The 22,386-nt window shown below is 44.5% G+C and overlaps 1 protein-coding gene across 1 annotated transcript in view; it reads left to right on the top strand.

Annotated features, from left to right (window-relative positions):
- The first annotated feature begins 5,619 nt into the window (after positions 1–5,619).
- The window catches only part of LAMB4 (laminin subunit beta 4), a 90,529-nt gene continuing 73,762 nt past the window's right edge, over positions 5,620–22,386 (top strand). Inside the window, exons 1-9 of the mRNA XM_059397049.1 lie at positions 5,620–5,686; positions 7,017–7,083; positions 12,005–12,162; positions 15,137–15,272; positions 17,743–17,816; positions 18,923–19,111; positions 20,061–20,124; positions 20,293–20,507; positions 21,571–21,691. Coding sequence (XP_059253032.1) covers positions 7,050–7,083; positions 12,005–12,162; positions 15,137–15,272; positions 17,743–17,816; positions 18,923–19,111; positions 20,061–20,124; positions 20,293–20,507; positions 21,571–21,691 — 991 coding nt within the window. The 5' untranslated portion in view covers positions 5,620–5,686; positions 7,017–7,049. The remainder of the gene's footprint in view (positions 5,687–7,016; positions 7,084–12,004; positions 12,163–15,136; positions 15,273–17,742; positions 17,817–18,922; positions 19,112–20,060; positions 20,125–20,292; positions 20,508–21,570; positions 21,692–22,386) is intronic.

Genomic DNA, 22,386 nt, shown 5'->3' with positions numbered 1-22,386 from the left:
TTGACAAAAAAAAAAAAGAAGAAACTCTTTGACAAGCTGCCACCTTGAGCACGGCTTTCCAGTACAGGCAGATGAGATAATGGTAATTGTTAGTAAATTAAAATAGATTAGTAATGCTGAGAAATTAGTTATTGTCAATTTCATGTACTTCACCGTTTATTGCGACGTTTACCGTTTACTGTATTTGGGACCAGGGTCCTCTAGCGGCATTCACTAAACCCTCACCAAAATGCATCCAGTGCCTTTGTAAATATATTTACATGCTCTTTCTGCAAATAAGGGGTGATATATATTTTTCTTCATTCCAATTACTTTTACAAATACCGCTTAAACTCACCAGTGACTTTAGCACGAAGGAAATTGCATGTGGCCTTTGGGAAGCTTCGCAAAGGTCAGGTCTGGTACAGCAAGCAGAAAAGCAGCACCAATGACGCAGAAAGCCTGCTGAAGGAAGGTATGGGGAACATGACCACCACGCCCGAAAATGTGCTCTGTACCGCCGTGTATTTCACAGTGACTGGGTGATTTTCAGAAATCAGACTTTGTGAAAGTTAATAGACTCTATAACATTCATCTAGCTTGGGACTTAGATCATCTCAAATGGGAAACAGAAAACTGGGAGCAAGACCAGACCTATGAAGCTTATGGAAATGAAGGGTGTGGTGACAAGAGCCTGACTAAAAACACTATTGATATTTGGAGCTGGCTAATCCGTCCTTAGGGGGATGGGGCTGCTCTGTGCACTGTAGAACTCTCCAGCCTTGTCCCTGGCCTCCGTCCACTAGATGTCAGTAGCTACCTCTGCCCAGTGTGGCAGTCACACATGTCTTCAGACCTTGTGTTCTCCGGTGGGCAAAAGGATCCTGAGAACTCGCTGTGCACAGGAGAAGCAGGAAAGCTGACCTGGGCCTCAGCCTTTCCAGCGTAATCACAGGGATCAGCCATAATCCACCTTCGATGAGAAGGAAGGAGTTTCTATTTTAGGAGGTAGGATGGAATGACGGAAGATAGAAGGAATGAATCGGTTAACAGGATGCCAGGAACCCATTGCAAAGTGACACCGAGAAATAAGAAAATGGGCGATGATTGAAGTCCCTTTGGCACATTTTGTTGGACATTTCAGGGAGAATATTTTTAGTAGCCTAAATTCATCAGAATTAACTCTCCTCTTCGTAACCTGGGCCTCAGGGGTTTCAGAGATAGCTGGGTTAAAGGATTTAAAACCCCAATGTTGGCCTTCCTTTGGGACCACTCCCACTACTCCCCTGGAGAAAAGGAAGCCTGGGACCCCAGCTCATTTTCTACCCAACATGCCAGTGGGCCCTGTAGATCCCCACATGTGGAGGTTTCCACCCCAGGCCAGTTCTTTTGACCTGAAAAGTTATAAATCCTCCACAGGATGTGATTCAGGATTGTTTCCCTAAGCAAAGTTCTAGAGCAATTCTAAATGGAGACAAGGACTGGGAATGGCTGAGCTCCTTTAGAGTTTCTTCCAGCTGTGATATGAAAACAAAATTGGGAGTGTGGATCGTGGTTACATCTGTAGCCCCAAGTAGATCTCCCAAGTGCCTCTTGTTACAGGATTTAAACCTCTAGATTCACACTGGGACTCTGGAAAGCAAAGACCTATGGAAACATGGAGAACGTCAGAAACTAGAAGCCACAGAATATTAGGTGAAGGGGGAAGAGGCAGAGAAAGGGCCTCATCAGGGAACACCCAGGACTGGCACTGGTCATGGGGATCGTGAAAACAAGGCCAAAGCAGCCCCAGCAGGGATGGGCCCCGCCCAGGGCACAGTCAAGGCCTTCAAGTCAGGACAGATGAGGGGAAGTTCGAAAGAGAGAGACAGTAATAAAAATCAAGCTGCAAGTCTACATATGCAGTTGGCATATGTGTTAGCAAATACATTTGGTATTTTTATCCATACCTCTGGGGACAAGAAGATGATAGTTGGCTTTCAAGTGCTTACAGTCTATGAGGAACATTTAGATGAGGTCATAACATTTGTTTAAGAAACAGAGTGTTTTTCTACGATTATGCACTTATCCCAAAGAAATGAAAAGACGTACATTCATATAAAAACTTGTCAATAAATGTTCATAGCAGCATTCTTCATAATAGCCAAAAAGTAGAGAAAAACATCCATGAACTGATGAATGGCTAAACAAAGTGGTATATCCATATAATGGAATATTATTTAGCAATAAAAAGGGATTGCTGTGCAGATAGCAGCTACAATGTGGGTGAACCTTGAAAATATTCTGCTCACTAGAAGCCAGTCACAAAAGACCATATGTTGCATGATTTCATTTACATGAAGTATCCAGAACAGGCAAATCCACAGAGAGAGCAAATAGAATAATGGTTTCCAGGGGCTTTAGGAAGAGGCAGATGGCAGGGCGGGGAGGGGGTGGTTAATGCCAAGAGTATGGGATTTCTTACCGGGGTCAGGAAAATGTTCTCAAGTTAGCAAGTGGTGATGGCTACACAACTCTGAAAAACTAAAAGCCACTGTAAGGGTGAATTTTATGATACATGAATCATCTTAGTCAAGATGTTACCAAAAACTAAAGAGCAGAATATACTTTATGCCTTAAAAAAGGTCATAAGTGCTGTGGAGATGAGGGTACCCCCACTCAGAGAGACCTCATATAGGGGGGAAAGAAAGAGAACTCTTGTTTTTTTCTGTTTTCTCCCTGGAAGCTCATTAATAATATAAAAATCTGCTAGTCGAATGGGAAGAACCACTTTGGGATATAGAGAACCAGAAAAAGAAGGCCTTCATGGAGCAAGCTTTGAGAAGAGCAGGCACATTCGGACGGGAACGTCTAGCTGAGGCAGAGCTCAGTGAAGGGTGCCCACTCTGTCTCCCCAGTACCACAGCCTGGACCTGCAGTGCCTTAAGTGGGGGACTTGCCCCCCGGCCAGGCAGATAGTGGGGAATGCACACGGCACAAATTAGGTTCTCGTGCAGTGTTACAGCTGTTCCCAGGAGCAGCAGCAGCTCTGGTCTTCAGCCTTTAGACCCAGGAGTTACTGATGAGCAGCGGTTCTCAAACTTGGGCATACCTCAGCCTCCTCTGGAGGGCTTTGTAAAAGCCTACAGTGCTGGGCCCCATCCCTAGACTTTCTGAATCGGTGGGTCTGTGCCGGGGCCTGATCATTTGCAGGTGACACTGATGCCACTGATCCAGGAGGGTGACCGACATTGGAGAATTTGCCCAGACCAAAGGGCATCCCAAGGACACTGGGATGAACTGGTCCCGTTGTTAAAGCCACGGGCCACACATCGAGAACAACTGTTTAAGGAGAGGAGATCAAATTTAGATTGGGAAGCATGAGAGAGGGATCAAGGATGACCCTCCACATTCTGGTCTAAGCAAGCTGGGTCACGGTAACCCTCAGCGGCTCCCACACTTTCCTACTTATTGGAATGACCTAGAATGTGGACATGTTGACAGCTGGGTCCCACTCCAGCCATTCCGACTGAGCATCCATAGTTTAAAAATCTCCCTGGGTATATACAATGGAATATTACTCAGCCTTAGAAAGGAAGGAAAATCTGACATGTGCCACAACACGGGTGAACACTGGAAGTGGTATACTAAGTGAAATGAGCCAGTCACAAAAAGACAGACACCGTGTACTTGTCCCTGTATGAGGTACTTGGAGTAGTCAGATCATGGCGGCAGAAACTGGATCGGTGGTTGCCAGGGGCTGCAGGACAGGAGAGTGACGAGCTCTTTCACAGGTCCAGAGTTTCTGTTTTGCTAGATGGAGAGAGTTCTGGGGATTGGCTTGCCCAACAACGGGAATGTATTTAACCACTTTCCAAATGATTAAGATGGTAGATTTTAAGTTATGCGTACTGTATCAGAAAATAAATTAGTCTTTTTAAAAAGAAGTGATGAAAAAATAATTTTCCTGGGGGTGTCTGAGCTGCCACAGCCAGGGCTGTGGAGGTGGTCAGCCGGCAGGGGAACTGGCGATTAGCCTAGGAATTCTGCACCGAGGAGCTGGTGATATGTGTTGAGCAATTATGAGTAAGGGAATTGTACCTATTTTAGTCTAGTTTAGGTTCCCCTTCCAGTTCTCTCTCCTTTGGGGCAGGTTGGGCTGGAATCCGGCAGATGAGTGCAGCAAAGTTCACTTGCTTGTATCATGATCTTTGCTGCTGCTTAAAGATACTTAGGAAACTGACAAAATTCCCAGGAGTTCATTTGCATCACAGATGTGTGATGATCGGTGATACTGAGAAAGATTTGTCACCCCCACCAAGTGCTCTGCCAAAGGCATCCCTTGCTTTTCTTTTTTCCTTTTCTTTTTTAAAATTTAAATTCAATTAATTAACTTATAACATATTATTCATTTCAGGGGTCCAGGTCTGGGATTCATCAGTCTTATGTAACACCCAGAGCTCATTACAATACATAACATCCCCACGGTCTATCAGTCAATAACCCCATCCCCACCCCCTCCCCTCCAGCAACCCTCCGTTTGTTTCCTGTGATTAAGAATCTTTTATGGGGGGCACCTGGGTGGCTCAGTGGGTTAAGCCTCTGCCTTCAGCTCGGGTCATGATCTCAGGGTCTTGGGTCAAGCCCCGCATCGGGCTCTCTGCTCAGTGGGAAGCCTTCTTCCTCCCCTCTCTCTCTCTGCCTGCCTCTCTGCCTACTTGTGATCAATCTTTCTGTCAAATAAATAAATAAAATCTTAAAAAAAAAAAAAAAAGCATCTCTTACGGTTGTATCTCCAAAGGCATTCCCTTCACACAAGCTTTTTGCTCCTGCAGTCAACCCAGCAGGTCTTCTCCTTCCTCTCTAAACCTGGGTGGTTAGAATTGTGCCCTCTGCATCCCTCCCACCTTCCCAGGGGAGGGAGACTTTAGCCCACGGTCTGTAACTGGGAACAGTGTTTCAGTTTGGAATCTGCACCATGAGTGGATTCCCCCCTGGAGAGAAGCAGGGACGCTCGGGTATTTCCTGCGTAATTTCCAAGGCTTTCAGCAACCCCGAGCCTGGGTCATTTCAAGCCCTGAACTGTAGGCTCTTCACACGCATCATGATCTCACCGAGCTTAATTTCTCTGGTTATGGAGAAGAAAACCTGCACACTTCACTTGTGCTGCCCATTCTTGTTGGAAGGATAACCACGTTGTTAATCGTCCTGCATCTGACAGAATGAAGCGCGGCCTTGGGTTCTGAATCCATGACAATGTCAGGGCGGAGGACTTCACAGTATCAAGAGTGAAGCTGAGGGAGGAGCCCAAGCCACACGCCCTGACTGGGGAAAAGGCGACAAGAAGGCGTGCCACCCAGGAAAAGCACTCGGGTTTTTCTGTACAGAAGGGATCTCCTGAAGGCTCCATTCGGGATTCCTCTGGAGGTCTTGACAAGGTTTTGTACGCAGGGAGCCATCCAGAATCGCAGGCTTGTATGAGGGATAGGACCCATATTCAGCTGGAGATGCTGCGGAGGGCAGTGCTTCCCAGTGACTCATCTCAGGACATCGGGAGGTCCAAGGGAAGCCCAGGAGCTTGGGTCACAGAAGGGAATTCCCCTAAAATCAGGCATTTAAACAAAAGACTTCATAAGGAGGCTGGCACTTGAGTGTAGGAGGGTGGCATTCAAGGCAAAGCGAAGAGCGAGAGAGGAGGGTTCGGAGAGCGTAAAGCCCGGCACATCAGGTTAGCGGGACCCAGAGCATGGGCGGGGAGGAACACAAAGAATTCGCTAGGAAAAGCCTCAAAAGATGGCAGCACAAAATTAATTCTCGCCTGTAAATACATGGAAAAGCATTTTTATACTCACTGCTATCTAAATAGAAACATTAAAACAATGACAATGAGGTAGAATTTTTTGCTCTTTAAATGGACAGATCTTTAATTTTGGGAAGGTCACAAGTGAGCAGCTGTTCTCATGGGCTGTCGGTGAGAGAGTGCACTGGGACGAAATGTCCACACGGCACTTTGGCAGTATCAGCTTTATACACACACGTGCTACATACATGTAGTATGTATGTATGCACGCGTGTATGTACTCTTGACTTACACATGTATATGTTTGTGTGCACACGGACACCCAAAGGACACATGCTTTGATCCACTCCTCCCACTCCACTTAATATATCCTGGGGAAAATTCAGGATGTGAAGAAAGATTTAGCAAAAACACCTACAACAGGAAAACACTAGAAACAAAGCACACATCGACCAAGAGGAGATTCGTTAAATTCTGGTTCCTGCTTCAGAGGAATACTCTCCAGTAATTTAAAAATACTGGTGCAAGAGAGCATTTTACCTTCTCTCCTCCCAACCCCGCCAGGCTGGTATTTGCCCATTTCTATCAGGCTTCCCCACAAAGTGACTTGGGGGCGCCCTCCATCCAGAGGGACATAGCTGAATCTGCAAACGGGGATACAGATTTGGTCTATGGAAGCCCCCAGGTAATCCTGTTGTCCCTCACTAGGCTGAAAAATTACTGATGTAAAATTATATTTGCTGTCACAGAGAGATGTCTGGGATGCGTTGATTGAAACAAGCATACAGTATGTTATCATTTTTTTAAAATTCTTATGTGAAAGGGAAGCACTATGGAAAAACACATAGCAAGATATTAACCGTTGTCTCTGGGTGGTAGTACTTCGGATAATAATTCCTTCACTTTGCCTGTCTGATTTTTCTACTTTTTCAAGAATGAGTATATCTTGATTGCATAATTTAAAAAAAATTTTTCTAAACAATAAAAGGGCAAAATTAGGTTAAAATAAAAATATACAAGGGAAATCATATTTGTTTCATATTAGCTCCTACAAACTATTGTATTCTTTGAATTCAAGTAAATAGAAAACAAATATTGGGTAAAAATTACTCCTACTTTTTAAGAAATTGGACAATGTAGATATTTTGTGCCCCTAAAGAATTGTCAAATTTTCAAATCATTCAAAATTGATGGCAATTATTGATTCTGTCAGTGACTGGCTTTAACCTCTTTTCCTTTTTTTTTTTTTTTAACCTAGCAAAACTGAATTTAATTGGCGCCTGACAAAAGAATGCAATTTCAACTGGTCTTTTTTTTGCACCTTGGTGAGTATTAGTGGTCAAAATCCATTTTCTACTTTTACTAAATTGTTCTGAAATATTTAGTAAAGATTTTTAAAAACATATCCACCTCTTTTTTTCTGTTCTGTTTGCTCTCATGTTTCTTCTGTTGCATGACTGCCACCAGTAACTAGAAAATTCCACTCTAACCTGTTACTCACACATAGCTATTTCAACAAACTTTAATGGAATATTACTATCAGCAGATAAGTAAGATACTGAGGAAAGTAAAAATACTTTAGATTCTTTACAAGTAGAATGCATTTTAATTTTTAAATAGAGGCCCATTTGAATGTAGCACTTGTACCAGTAATGAGGTCTTGTGAAGAATTCACAGGCAAAATTCCCTCTTCTGAGTAAGCAGCAGCAGCTTTCCACTGAAGGGCCAAATCCTCCACGCCTCTGCCATCTTTAATAAACTGAGAATAATTTACATTAGTCATAGAGAGGATGTTTCCAACAATTACGCTCTTTGATCCTGACTTTTCTGTAACAGCTTTGCTTCTAGTTACTAAGTGCTAACTAAATTGCTTAGAATCTTCTCTTCAAAGATTCATGCTGAATTTCTTCATGGCAGCAATGAAGAATCTCATGTTTCAATGTTGCTATTCCCAAAACCCCGAGGCAATCTCCCAGTTAGATTTGCTGGTGGTAGAGGAAAGAAGAACAGCTCAAAGAAGGAAATGCTCATGGGTTCTCTGTTGGAAATTCTCTGCCTTGGGGAGATGAGCCACAAATTGCTGGGAGCAGAGACTTACACTGCCTCTCCCCCAGGACAATGAAATTTAGGTCTGGCCTCAGACGGTCAGAAAAGAGCTGTTTTCCTCTACATCTGCCTCGGGTGCTCTTTTTTGGGACTAAACTCGTGTGCAAAATCAGAAGCAAGTATTGAGGATCGCTGAACCTCCGTATAGGATGGCTTCCCCACAATTTGCCAAAATCCTAAACCACAGCACGGTTGCTCAGAGACCCCTTCTCCATCAGGAGACCTTTCTCTAGGATGAAAGATTTTCAAAACCAAATTAGCTCGGGCAGAAAAGGACCCCGTGGTGCGTGGCTGGCTCAGTTGTGGGGAACGTGCTGCTCTTGATTTTGGGGTTATAAGTTTGAGCCCCACGTTGGGTGCAGAAATTACTTTAAAAAAAAGTCTTGAGGGGGCTCCTGGGTATCTCCGTGGGTTAAAGCCTCTGCCTTCAGCTCAGATCATGAGCTGAGGATCCCGGGATCCAGGATCCCCGGATCGAGCCCCACATTGGGCTCTCTGGTTGGCAGGGAGCCTATTTCCTTCTCTCTCTCTCTGCCTGTCTCTCTGCCTAATTGTGATCTCTGTCTGTCAAATAAATAAATAAAATCTTTAAAAAAAAAATCTTGAGAAAGAAAAGACCTCACTACAGTAGTTCCTGGGTTTCCAACTATAAGCTTACCCTGATCTAACCCAAATCTCTAGGGTTGCCTGTAGTCAAACTACGAACCTTATCATCAGCTTGGGCATTTTCTGGTTTGTAGTTCAACCATAGGCATTTCTATAAGAACTGGAGCCTGTTAAAGCACTTAGTCTTGCCTTCTGACTAAGGAAGATTCAGAGAAAGAATCCTAATATGCGCATTGACCAGGTTTTAGGAACTAGAAAAAAGTACAGAACTTACCTAACACACATTCTTTGTAAATTTTCTTACCCAAAATGGGACGCCTGGGTGGCTCAGTTGGTTAAGCAGCTGCCTTCAGCTCAGGTCATGATCCCAGCGTCCTGGGATCGAGTCCCACATCGGGCTCCTTGCTCCGCAGGGAGCCTGCTTCTCCCTCTGACTCTGCCTGCCATTCTGTCTGCCTGTGCTCGCTCTCGCTCGCTCTCGCTTGCTCTCTGACAAATAAATAAATAAAATCCTTAAAAAAAAAAAAATTTTCTTACCCAAAGTAAGTAATGTGTGTGTGTATATTTACAGCCTTTAAACTCCAACGTGAGCTCTAAAGTATATGAAAACATCCCACTTGTTTAAGAAAATGAGAACAACATACAAAATGAGAGATATATAATAACTGTTATTTCTACAAAATGATGCTTATGGAGCTGTGTATTTTCTTTAAATGACCAGGTCTCCTCAAAGTTCATATTTAACCAGATCCTATCTTCAAAATGCATGTTGTTTTGAGGAATGCATTGATTCTCTAAAGACATAAGGATCTTTATTCTCTGAATCAATTCCAACCTGTTGCTAATGGGATAATCTGGCAGTTGAAAATTTCAACTCAGGAAGGGTATTGCTAAGGCTCTCTCTGTTCAGGCATGAAGCTTTAACTGCTTATGCTGCTAGCTACTTTTTGCCAAGTATTTGAGGCCGGAAATTCATATTCGCATTTAGACTATTATAAGAATAATAGTTCAATTTCCCTAAGTCCTGGGATACTTTTATTTCTGAAAAGTACACATCTGATCAAAACAAGTTAGGCCAAGTCAAGTTATAAAAACATGTTAAACCTCTAAGTCAGCAATTCCAATAAAAGAATTCAGGACGGAACTTGTCTAGAAGAATAAATCCCTGGAAGGGAAGTCTTAGCTAATCCACACATAACAGCATTAGCAGAGATTTTTAAATCTGACCTTGTCTTTAAAAGCCTCTATCTTTGGGAGTCCAAACTTCTGATTGGTAATTTATCCTACAGATAAAAGGAGATCTGGGTTTGGATTATTGGGTGAATAAAAAGAAAAAAAAATCCATGTTAACCAACCTGGGATCATTTATTATACAATGAAACAAAAGTATGCAACGGTGCTAACTTTTTGCACGTATCTATCTTCAAGAAGGAGAAAGCACTGTTGTGTCTTTGCTTTGGAATCAGAGTAATCTTTGCAATGAAAGTGAAGACAGAAAATGCCTTGTCCAAAGGGGGATCTGGTAACCTGCATGGAAGGAGACATTATGTGTCATATTCTTAGCTATAGAACTGTGATCTGTGTATTAATGTCTGATAATAATCACAAAATGACCAGATGAAAAGAATAGTTTATATGGGAAATGTGGACATAAGAGAAAGAAAACACTACTTTTCAATAGCCTCTATTTTCGGTGGAAAAGAAACCCCTGCAATGAATTTTGCAATGCAAAACAAGACCATAAAAAAATTCTTATTGTTTTACAGTTGAGAAAGCTGGAGAGAAACCAAGCTTATTGCACAGTATGGGAATGATTTTCCATTTTATGCCCATCCCTCTCCTGTCTGCTGGAATCAGGACTTGACATAAATCTCTGTGTCTCAAGGGAAAAGTATAGAAGAGCAGTTAGAATAGGCTGTGTATGTGCATATTATTGTAGAGTGTACAGTTTACTTGATTTACCGTCCAGAGGCTGATGGGGTGATTTTGAAGGGGCAGAGGATTCTGTGGGCTTTTGTACTTTTTATTTTGAGATTATTACCGGTTCTCATGCAGTTGTATGAAATAATAGAGAGAGAGCCTTATGCCTTTCACCTAGTTTCCCACAATGGTAACCCCCCCATCCCACCCCCCCACGCTCCCCCCCCATGAAGAAATTGACAATGAAATTTACAGTGTTATAGTCAGGTGACCTTATTCAGATTGTATCAGTTTTACCCCCACTCATGTGTGTGTATTAAATTCTGTGCAGTTTTATTTGCATGACGATCACTGAAGATTCTGAACAGCTCCATTACCCTCAAGGAGCCCTAGTATGACCCTTTTCTGTCCACACCCTCCTCCCTACCTCCCTAATCCCTGATAACCACAAATCTGTTCTCCCTCTCTATAATTCTGTCTTTCAAGAAAGGGAGCCGTGCAGTGCATAACCTTTTAATTGGTCTTTTTCATTCAGTGTAATTTGCAAAATTTTCATTTTGATGAGGTCCAATTTATCGATTTTTCCTTGGACAGATTGTGCTCTTGTTGTCAATCCTAAAAATCTTCACCTAGTTCTAAATCTCAAAGACTTTCTCCCATGTGTTATAGTTTTATAGCTTTACAGTTTTATATGGTACACTGAAGTCCAGGCCCATTTTGTGTTAATATTTGTATAAGATGCAAGGTATTGGTTACAGTTCATTTCCTTACCTGTGGGTGTCCCGCTCCTCCAGCCCTGTTTATTGAAAGGCTAGCCTTCCTCCTTTGAACTGCCTTGGTGCCTCAAAAATCAGTTGGGCATTTTTGCGTGGGTCTGGAACTCCATCTCTCACAATATCCCAAAGGGGCATGGTTTGTTCCATGGTGAGTCCAAACCCAGCAATCCAGATTATAAAGGAGGTCAGTTGAGTTTACCTGTTTTAAGAGAAAGTTGTTTCCCAAGGATTTCTTAAATTCTCTGAATGACTTTGTACAGGTTGGAACAATAAGTATAAGAGGCTAGATTAAGATTTTCCTTCCTGGTGTCTATGCACATTATTGTCGTAATTATATTGACATTATATTGTCATAATGTGCATAACTAGAAATTATAAAATTTCTAGTACGTACAGGCTGTCTCAAGGTAGGTTTCCTCCATGCAGAGCCTGAGACAGGGATTTATGTGTCAGTGATTTAGTGAGGGAAGACTCTGAGGAGTAAGAGTGAGGAGGTGGGAGCAGGACATGGTTCCAGTGGGAGTGGGGCTTCAACCTCCTCCATGAAAAGTTCTGAGCACAAACCGCACCACGGAGTTGCCCCCAGCCGGAGCTAGTGGTGCCAGCCTTATGAATTGTGTCCATCGGTCACTGGCTACGGGCTGGCCCAGGTGGAGTCATGAACACAGATGGTAAACCTGGCAGGCTAAGAGATTTCCATTAGGCCAAGGGCACAACAGCATCAGTTTTTATTTTAAAAATAAATAGGACTCTTAACTTTCCAACTTAACCGGTTGCTTCTTTAAGCCCTTTGCTACCCTTAGACTGCCTTGTATGCAACGTGTCTGTTGTGTTCAAGGGTTGTTCAGTTACACGAAAGCCCACGATGAACGCAAAAGGGGCTCCTGTCACCCCACCACCGGTGATCTCCTGGTGGGTCGCAGTGCACAGCTCACGGCTTCTTCTACCTGCGGACTGGACGGAGCCCAGAAATACTGCATCCTCAGCTACCTCGAGGTGGGTGGGTCCTGGTTTATTTGTGAGGATATTATTCTGTGGATGACATGGGTTTTTCCAAGTGTATCAGGGATAGGAGCAGCCCGGCAACATGAAAGAAGGACACATCACCCTTTCCTGGACATCAGAGGCACAGGCGAAACGATTCCAAGTCCAGGAGCCCTGGACTGATCAGGAAATAGGGAAGATCTGCTTCTTCTCTTTCCTTTTACCTTTGGGATTAGACAGAAAAGGCTCCTTGGTTCAGTCTTTGAAGGCAATTACGATACAATGTACTGTTCTTTGTAGCTGCATTAGTGACTCCTGGAGAGTAAATTTAGTTGATGGATCAGTGAAGAGCAAAGATTCCTCAGAGTCTCAAGGCCATTAGGCTGAATGTGAGTTCTCATTGTCCTGCCTCAGGGATGGGGGTGGTTGTAAGGACATCAAATTGATGGTATGCCAGCCTTGCAATGCCACTTGGAAATTGTCTTGTCTAAAGGCCAAAAGATTCCAATATGAACATATTTTCATGCCTTTTTCGCCCCTCAAAGACAAGTTTTATAAAAGGACCAGCTGCTTCATGGTCGTTTCCTTCTCCATGCTCTGGAAGGAGTTCGAGCATCCAAGGTCATCTGAGTATCCTACCTGCCGAGTAGCCTGGGGCCATCACGTCAACCCTCTATTTAAGATGATGTGCAGGAAGGAAGTTGGACATAAGCCTAATGTTAGTGGCCCAGGCTTTTCCATGTATTGTTCATTGAAAGCAACTCCTGGAGGTCTCTGGGAAATGCTTTGTATTCTAATTGGTTCCTAGTAAAAGAGGATGATTATAAATAAGTAGAGACAATACCTGAGTGCTTAGCGCTGTTCTAAGTTTGGGAGGGACATGTGTCAGAAAGCAGAGTCTCTACATGTGCAAGGAAATGACACAATAGAAGTTTTGTTCGACTCTAGGCCAGGTGGGATGGATGGCCCTTCCAGTGACTTCACTAATTCCAGGCCCTCTGGCCAAAGAAGTGGTACTCAACTCTAGTATTAGAAACTCCATCTCTGACATCACCCATCTTGTTCTCCAACCACTGGCATTTTGCTGACTGTTGCCATAGCCAACTCATGACATACTCTGAAAATAATTAGGTTGTGGTACTCCTATCTTTCAAAGTCACACCACCAAAAGTAGAAGTAAATCAGACTTCAAGGTTTCTTTTGTCTCAAGAATGCCAGACATCTTAAAATCTTAGAGCTGGGAAAAAAAATCTCAGGATGTCTTCAGGTCGACCAAGTGTTCTGGATAGGGCTACAAAGATGACCTTCTTAAACATTTGTGCAACACAGAAGGTGGTTCTTATCCCCGTCAATTATCTAACAAATTATTACCAAGCAAAACATTTTTCTTGGAAGCTTCAAGTCAACATTGACCCACAGTGTTACCCAGGTTGGGACTCCCCCTTTTGGTTAACTGCAACTAAGCAGCCCATGTAGCCAGTCCATCAAAGACTAGGTTTCTAAAAATATTTACAGAATAAGCTCCCAAATTAAACATTTTCCCCCAGTTATTTCCGTAGTATTATTGGAAATCTTTTGAAGTCTTAATATCTTTTGATGGAATCATAGGGTTTCTGCTGCTCTTTCAGAACTGGTCTGGGGCAAGATCCCCCATATGCAGAGTAGGTCTCATTTCCATTGCTCCTTAATTTCCAAAAGGCATTTAGGTGTTTCTTGTAAGTATAAGGCTTGTAATGGTCAGTTATTCTAAAGAGATTATATGGCTCTCTTGAAAGGCTGGTTTACTTTGACAGATGTTAGCTAAAATAGTCATCAAAATCACCATGCATTTGGTCAACAAGTTTTATTGAGCATCTCCTATGTGCCAGACACTGTTCTGGGTAAGGAGGATACAACCTTATATAAAACAAAGTCCTTGCCTTCATTCAACTTAAATTCTAATGATGGAGACAGACAATAATCCAACAACTATCTAATCAGTATCAAGTAATGATAAGGGCTTGGGAAATATCACAAAGCAGAGGAAGAAACAAACAGCGGCAGAGGCCCTAAGGGTAGGGAGATGGTGGTATTTTAGGCAGACATCTCTCTGAGATGAGGGCAGTTAAACAGAGCCCCCAAAGAAGGGAAGGAGCGAGAGATGCGACTATTTGAGGGCTGGAGAAGAGGGGAGCCGAGAGCAGCTTGTGTCAAGACTGGAGGGCAGTTAAGTTCCTGGTGAACTCAAGGAAGATCAAGGAGAGAGTATAGGTAGAGTTGAGTGAATCTAGGGACAACTCGATTTTTAAATGTGGCTAATAGATGCATTAAATTGGGCAAACTCGAAGGCCAGTATTGACTGTTGTAATCTTTGGAAGTCCATCCCAAGTTAAGGAGTTCCAGTTCACTAGTAAGACCTTCTAGTCTGCAAGACAAGGGGACAGGCCTCCCTATTACAAGTTCAGTGAGAGTCTTTTACAAAATCCACATGATTTTACAAAACCCATGATGTAGAGGTTTTGGTGACCGCAAGTTTTTCTGCCAAAAACTATGTCTGAGAGAGAAAGGAGCATGGTTGCTGAAAACCTGGTGGCCAAGTGTTCCATTAATTTCTTGCCACATAGTCTTTTTCTAACTAAAGAAAGTAATCCGTACTCAAAGACGGTATCCTATTTCTCTATAGTTTAACGTAACCTCCAGGTCATCCACCTCTTCTGTAGGACAAAAATTAGCAAATTTGTGAAAGACAAATTTATGTGGAACTACGAATTTATATTTTTACCTCAAATATATCAATCTATAAAATTTCTGGGTCATATTTTTATTGCATCGGTCATTGTTGTTAAGTACCTATTGATGGAAACATTGATGTCTTGTTATTTCCTTTGCTCTTTATTTTTAGTCATATTGAAAGACAAATATAGCAAGTACAGCTTGTTTTTAAATTCAGATCAACAATAAGTCATTATGACTCTTTATTTGTGATCTAAATGATGGTCTTTTCCAGGGGGAGCAAAAATGTTTCATCTGCGACTCGAGATTTCCGTACGACCCCGACGCCCCCTCCCTCAGCCACACCATTGAGAACGTAATTACCAGTTTTGAACCGGAGACAGGAAGGAAATGGTGGCAATCTGAGAACGGTACGACGGAGTTCCTTTGCAGCTTTTCATTTCTCTGTATTTTTAATAAGATGTCTTTTTCGCTCTATGATCAGAACAATTTCACAGCCAGGAGCCCTGTTGGAATGGAACTGTCTCTACAGAGAGTGGAAGACCGCAAGACCGCGTGTAAGAACAGACAGGATTTTCATTTCAGGAAAAGGTTATTTTCCTCCAGAGAACTCAATGTATTTTAAGCATCTAAGTCCGAGTGCTTCACTCTTTCCATGTGCGGGAAGAAATTACCTGTGCATCCTTTTGTTCCTTGTGGAAAAACAAAACAGAACAAAACAGGACACTTGCAAGGTGCTGGTAAATGCAGGCTAATATAAAACACGCTGGTGTACTTGGAATTAAGGTTGCCCCGGGGGGAAATCTGAGAGTTAGCACCGCGTACTTTTTCCTTCTGCAGCACATGCAGGGGAGAGAGAAAAAGAACATTTCATTTCTTGCTGGGAGCCAAATATTTTCATATAAAAGTTGAATTGAAAGGATAGTTGGTACTAACTGAAGGTCTTTCCTTTCCTGGATCGGTGCCCTTCCAGGCTCGTGAACGATTGTGGTAGTTAGGCTTCTGTCGGCCCTCACTGTCCCCACTTCCGAGGTGCCCCGATCAGGACTGGACAGGGATTCCTCACGTCCCACCCAGCCTTGGGCCTTACATGCTGGAGTGGATGTAGGCCGGCTCCCTCATGCCTGGCTCCTCTTTAACCCATCTGGGACCCTCAACCCACAAATAATTCCACTTGCCACATCTCTATACGTTGTACAGGGGCCACAGTCCCCCATCCTCTTCCGACGCCCAAGCATATTTCTCACAGTGGATCTTAGGCCGTTGGGGATCATGGGAATAATCATACTGTCTAGGATGATAATATATAGGGCAAACATAATATGGGGCTCTTATTCTATACCGTCCATCGGGCAAGCAGGGGATTGGTGTCTACTAAAATGCCAGCTCATTTGGGATCCCAGTTACTCATCTCTAGCTGAGCTCTCCTTAGTGCATGGGCTGGCTTTGCCACAGCCGCCTGCCTTCACTGATGCCGTTTTTGCTGAACAGCTGTTTTTTTTGTTGTTGTTGTTCTTGAGAGAGAGAGAGAGAGAGCGTGCGCACAAGCAGGGCGTTGAGAAGCAGAGGGAGAAGCAGACTTCCGCTGAGCAGGGAGCCTGATGTGGGTCTCGATCTCAGGACTCTGGGACTGTGAGCTGAGCCGAAGGCAGATGCTCAACAGACTGAGCCACCCAGGCATCCTGCTTAACAGCTGTTTTAAACCACGTGTCCAGCATCTGTCCGCATCTCCTCATGGAGGGAGCGCCCCTCTGACGAGGTTTGCATAGAACAAGTGTTTTCAGCCAAGAACTTGGAGAGGGGAAAGGAGATCTCCTTTCTAGAAAGGGTGAGGCGCCCTTGACCCAGAGCCAGGAATGGGGCTGCCCTTTGAGCAGCAAGCCCTCCCGCATCATTCACCCCCAAAGAGAATGGCCTCCCGTTCTCTACAGCCCAGTTACTGCTCTCTGGGCTCTGTTGTTCTGTCCTGGAGCCCCTCGCCACGTGTGCTCCAGGGCACTTAGGACGCGGCTGACAGGAAGGGAGATGTGCTCACAGTGTAAAACCACTCCAGATTTCTAAGACTTCATTTGGAAAAAAAATGAAGCATTGTTAATAGTTAACAGAGAGCATTATTAATTTTTTCAAAAATGTTGACCGCATGTTGAAATGAGGCTGCTTTTGATATATTGGGTGCAATCCATTAAAATTAGTTTCACCTGCTTATTTGTACTTTTTGACGTGTGGCTGCGAGAAGATCTTAAATGACACGTGTGACTTCTATTCCCACAGGATAGGGCTGCTCTGGAGCAATCAGGGCTTCTGTTAGGTCCAGAGTGGGGCTGGTCCTCCACGTCCAGGCTGCAGATCCAGGGCCGCTGACTCTCTCAGGGCAGAGTCCCTGCCGGGCTACCTCTCTTCCTCGGTCCTGGGGGAGCCGCAGAGCCTTGCTCCAAGGGGAACAGGTCAGCTCTGTTCTGGGCTCAGTGACAATGAAACTAGACCAAGGGATCATTAAGCAGCTGCTGAAAGAATAAGGGGTGTCGGTTTTACCCGGCTCTGGCTTGCTCGCTCCCAGTTACGCACACATGAGTTCAAGGACATGCGTTCTCACCTTCCACCTATGGGGACCGTCCGGGAAGTCCCTTGCACGAATGTAATCCTGCCACTATAACATGAATGTGGCGCACAGTCCTGGTAAACCCTATGTTGCTCTCAAATAGACCTTCTCCTGTGCATGGAGTGTTATGGGAAATCATTGGAGGAGACTGGGAAAGAGTCTGGATCCCCAGCTATGTGATTTCAATGGGTTTTACTAGGGGCAAGCCACAGGGGGGATTAATGTGATTAATAGGGGTCTCTCGAAATCACTCATTTTCTTCTTTCTGGATTTTTCTTTAGGTGTTGATCATGTCAGCATCAGATTGGACCTAGAGGCATTATTTCAGTTCAGCCACCTCATTCTGACCTTCAAGGTACAGATGTGTGGGCTTGCTGCCCCCTTTATCTACCTATCAGATGTGGTCTTGCCTGGGAGTGCACTTCCTTGCTTCCTGGCAGAGCACAGAGGGCTTTGTAAATCTCTACTGAAGCTTTGTCATTTGGGTTTTGGTTCCTGAGCAGAAAACAGAACAAAAAGAACAAAAAAAAACCAGAACAACAACAACCACAAAAACCCAAAACCCCACTGTTCATTAGTTAATCACTTAGATGGTCAACAGAAGAAAGAAAGAGAGAAATCTTACAAGATAGAGCAGAAAGGAAAACTCCAAGCCCTGGGGTGATAGGGACTGCAAGAAATGGAAAAGTATATTTAAGGAGAAAAAGGCAGGAAGTGGAGATTATTTAAGGAAATCCAGAAAGGTTGTGATAAAAGAGGCAGAAAAATGAAAGGGTCTTTACGAAGGATAGTTAGATGCCAGAGAAATCCTGGGCTGTAGTTATTCCCAAATCATTCATCAAAATTCTAATTCTGTCACCTGGCCAGAAGCAGAATAAAGGTAATAAAAAATGAAAATAAATTAAAAATGAAATTTTAAAAAGCCCTGCAAGTGTCTGCCCTCAAAGGGCTCAAAGTCCAATCAAGGATACGAACATACATAGAGATTTAAAATCATAATACAAAAATGGTGAGTACGGGAACTGACTGTGTTCAGAATGCTGGTGGGATCCTTGAGGAGATGAACTCTGCACTTAGGAATCAGAATCAGCCTCCTGGTAGGTGTTGGAGGGGTTTGCCGAGAAAAGTGTTCTCGTCAAAGAAAACCACATGTAAATAAATCACTGTAAAGTATCAATCACATTGGCTTTTTAAAAATTGACAGGCTCTCCCGTCTTCAATGAATAATTCACACAGCCCATACACATCTTTTAAATGGAACCAGATTCGAGGCCAAGTATATGCTCATGAAAGCTTACTCCTGATTGGAAAGAGATTTCTGTATGTTTATTGTATGATAGATTTTCAAAGATACAAATAAAGTTTTAAAAACGGAGACTAGGAAATCTAAAAGTTTGATCTGAAGTGGGTAACGAAATCTGACTTTGTGAAGCATTACGAATTTACCTCATGTTTTCCTAGACTTTTCGGCCTGCTGCGATGTTAGTTGAACGTTCCGCAGACTATGGACACACCTGGAAAGTACTCAAATATTTTGCGAAAGACTGTGCTGCTTCCTTTCCCAGTATCTCTTCGGGCCAGGCCCAGGCAGTGGGAGACCTTGTTTGTGACTCTAAATATTCGGATATCGAACCTTCCACTGGTGGCGAGGTAGCCTTTCCTTTCTTGGATTTCTCTGGTAGAAATGAAACCTTTTTTAGCTCCTGTGGTTCATTTAAATGAAAACAACTTAGGTAGTGTTTAATGAAATAGAACTCAAACAACTTAGGTAGTGTTTACTGAAATAGAACTTTTTAAGAATGAAGGTGTCTAAATTGAACTCAGATAAATAACAATTACCTTATAGGAAATAACTCTGCACAGGGCATCTGGGTGCTCAGTTGGTTGAGCTCTGACTTTTGATCTCAGCTCAGGTCTTGATCTCAGGGTCATGAGTTCAAGCCCCTTGTCTACTTAAGAAAGGAAAGGAAAATAATTCTGCAAGAGGGCCCAGCTGAGGGTGAGTGAGGACTGAGACCCAGGCTGGGCACCAGGGCACAGGGCCCACAGAGGAAGGAGCCTCTGTTTTTAACCCTTTGCTATAGGCTGGTGGCCGCCCTGGTTAAGTTGTGTTCTCTCCATGTTCTGCCAACCAGCACCCAGCTGGAGCCTTCCAGGAGCTTCCTCTGAGCAAAGCTGGTGCCTGGCAGAGAGTCAGGGTGGGAGTGGTGTTGGGCTGTATTATTTTATCAGTTAGAATGAAAGAACTGGTAACAGAGGACAGACTCTAGAATTCCCACCTGATCCAGAGGGATGATGACCTACTGAACTATGACCCCATCCCTCCACCCCAACCCTGGGCAGGAGCCATGAGCGCTTCTGGATCCTTCATAGACCACGTGGGCATAAAGAGCCATAAAGAGCCAGAATGACTGTTTAAGATCTTTCCCTCATTTCTATTATTGGGACTTGTATTCATGTGAGAACCCAAATTACAAATCTGTATTTTAGAGGCAATGGCTCAGCCCTTTTGCAAGGTCAGGATCTCTCCTTTGAGAGTATATTTAATAAGGCTGTTTTGGATAAAATGCATATACATTTACCTGTATTTGTTTTACAGGTCGTTTTAAAAGTTCTGGATCCCAGCTTTGAAATTGCAAACCCTTACAGCCCCTACATCCAGGGTATGACTCGCTCTCTCTGTTCGCACCAGCTCCTTTTCTAGAATTCCGGGTGCGGCGTATTCCTCGCCACTGTGGTTCCATAGTTCATGAAGGGGCTGTCATTCCGGGAGGGGCCCTTGACCTGAGGCCACCTAAGGGTGCTTTGCTTTGCTGTTTTCCATTTTCTAGACCTCGTGACATTAACAAATCTGAGGATAAACTTCACCAAACTCCATACCCTGGGGGACACTTTGTTCGGAAGGAGGGAGAATGAGTCCCTGGGGAACTACTACTACGCTCTGTATAAGATGGTGGTGCAGGGCAGCTGTTTTTGCAACGGTCATGCCAGCGAGTGTGGCCCGGCGCAGAAGGTGCGGGGAGACGTGTTCAGCCCTCCCGGGATGGTGAGTTCCTGAGCCATCCCAGAGGGCACCCCGGCCGCTCTTACCTTCCCTTCACTGTGCTGCCGCTGGATGTAGATGAGACTCTCTCTGGGGGGTCCACCATCGGAGTGACAGCTCTGCGTGGGCGCAGGTGTCATTCAGCCTGGCCTGCTGCACCAGCTGGGGGGGGGGGGGGGGGAGAGGGGGCGGACTTTGTTTCTCTGGCCAGAGGTTCTTCTAGATTCTGCTACAGATGAATTAATGAGGAGCATTTACCATTTATGATCTCAGGGGAGCCCCATCTTGCTCCCTTTTTGTTTTATTTGGTTTTGGAGGGTCCCACAGAAGTGCCTGTGGCGGGGGGGTCTCTTGTGTGAGAGAGCCTCTGCTCCATGCCAGGGTCTTTGACTAAAATCTGTCACTGCAGAAACGGCCCCTCCAAGTAACATTCTTGGTCCGGGAATAACTGTTCCTAGCCCTGATCTCTCCTGTGCTTGGGACGAGTCTCCAAAGAGGGATGTAGTAAGAGAATTGTGTTTTTATGCCGAGTCCCGAGGGTGTGTCCGCGAAGTAACTGTAAACTGTTAGCCACGATCAGAGAAGGTGGTATGCTTCCTTGTCAGCCACCTCATATTTCACTAGAAATAGAACTTGTCTCTTTGAACTTGGACATACACGGACTTTTGTGGAAAAGCCAAGAGAATCACACCTATTTCTCCAGCTTCTTTCTGTTTTCTAATTCTCTCTTTTCCCTTATGCTCCTCAGCCACCTTGTGCACACACGCACGCGAGCGCGCGCACACACACACACACACACACACTCCCCATCCTGTCTCTCCTGGTGCGTGGTCTGCCATATGTTGCCTTAAAAGTAGAACTCAGGAATGCCAAAAAATATATTGCATTTCTTAAACTTATTCCAAAATTTAAGAGCTGGTTGAACAAGTAACAAAGGCTAGTCCCGGTTGGTGCTGTCACCAGGAAGGGACCCTAAGTCCCACAGAGGCGCCTGGCCTGCTAGTTCCCTTTCCATGTGACAGACCCCAGCATCCTTCCAGCAAAGCCCGCTTGCCACACCACACAGGTTCACAGTCGCTGCGTCTGTCAGCACAATACAGACGGCCCGAACTGCGAGAGGTGCAGGGACTTCTTCCATGACGCCCCGTGGAGGCCGGGAGCAGGCCACCAGGACAGCACGTGCAGAGGTACATGGGGAATGTTCTCAGCCTGGACCCAGGGTGCTCTGCGCTGCCCAAAGGCCAGTTTAGTCCATTTCAGTGGGGCTGCGGGCGGCAGGGGTGAGGGACTGTCCTCCCGGCTCTGGCTGTGGGATATCCTAACATCTCCCATGACCTCGCAGAGAAGGATAGCGACTTCTCAAGCCTTCACACCAAACGTGAGCAGTAATTTACACCCTGAAACAATATGCATGTCATGTGGAGGTCATGTGGTCACTTTCCGGAGGAAGGGCAGAGCCATGGACCGGTTGTGTCATTGGGGACAGGGCTGGGCCAGGATCTGGCAAGCCTGGGTTTGGTATGGAGATCCCTACCCTTTTCCTGAATGATCATACATTCCATGAACTGGATTTTTTTTTTTTTTAAGATTTTCTTTATTTATTTGACACAGCACAAGCAGGGGGAGAAGCAGGCAGAGGGAGAAGGAGAAGTAGACTCCTCTGTGAGCAGGGAGCCAACCTGGGACTCGATCCCAGGACCCTGGGATCATGACCTGAGCTGAAGGCAAATGCTTAATCACTGAGCCACCCAGGCGCCCCTCCCACACCGTCCCGTGAACTGGATCTTAAGCACATATGTCAGGTGGGATGAGAACAAGGACCAAGTCTGACAGGCCGTTGTATTTTTTGTGAAATATTTAGGCTAGTAAGTTAGAGGGGTTT

Source organism: Mustela nigripes, chromosome 4 (assembly GCF_022355385.1).
Source record: "Mustela nigripes isolate SB6536 chromosome 4, MUSNIG.SB6536, whole genome shotgun sequence".
Taxonomy (NCBI): domain Eukaryota; kingdom Metazoa; phylum Chordata; class Mammalia; order Carnivora; family Mustelidae; genus Mustela; species Mustela nigripes.
The sequence above is the reverse complement of the archived record's forward strand: the minus strand, read 5'-3'. Positions and strand labels throughout refer to the sequence as shown.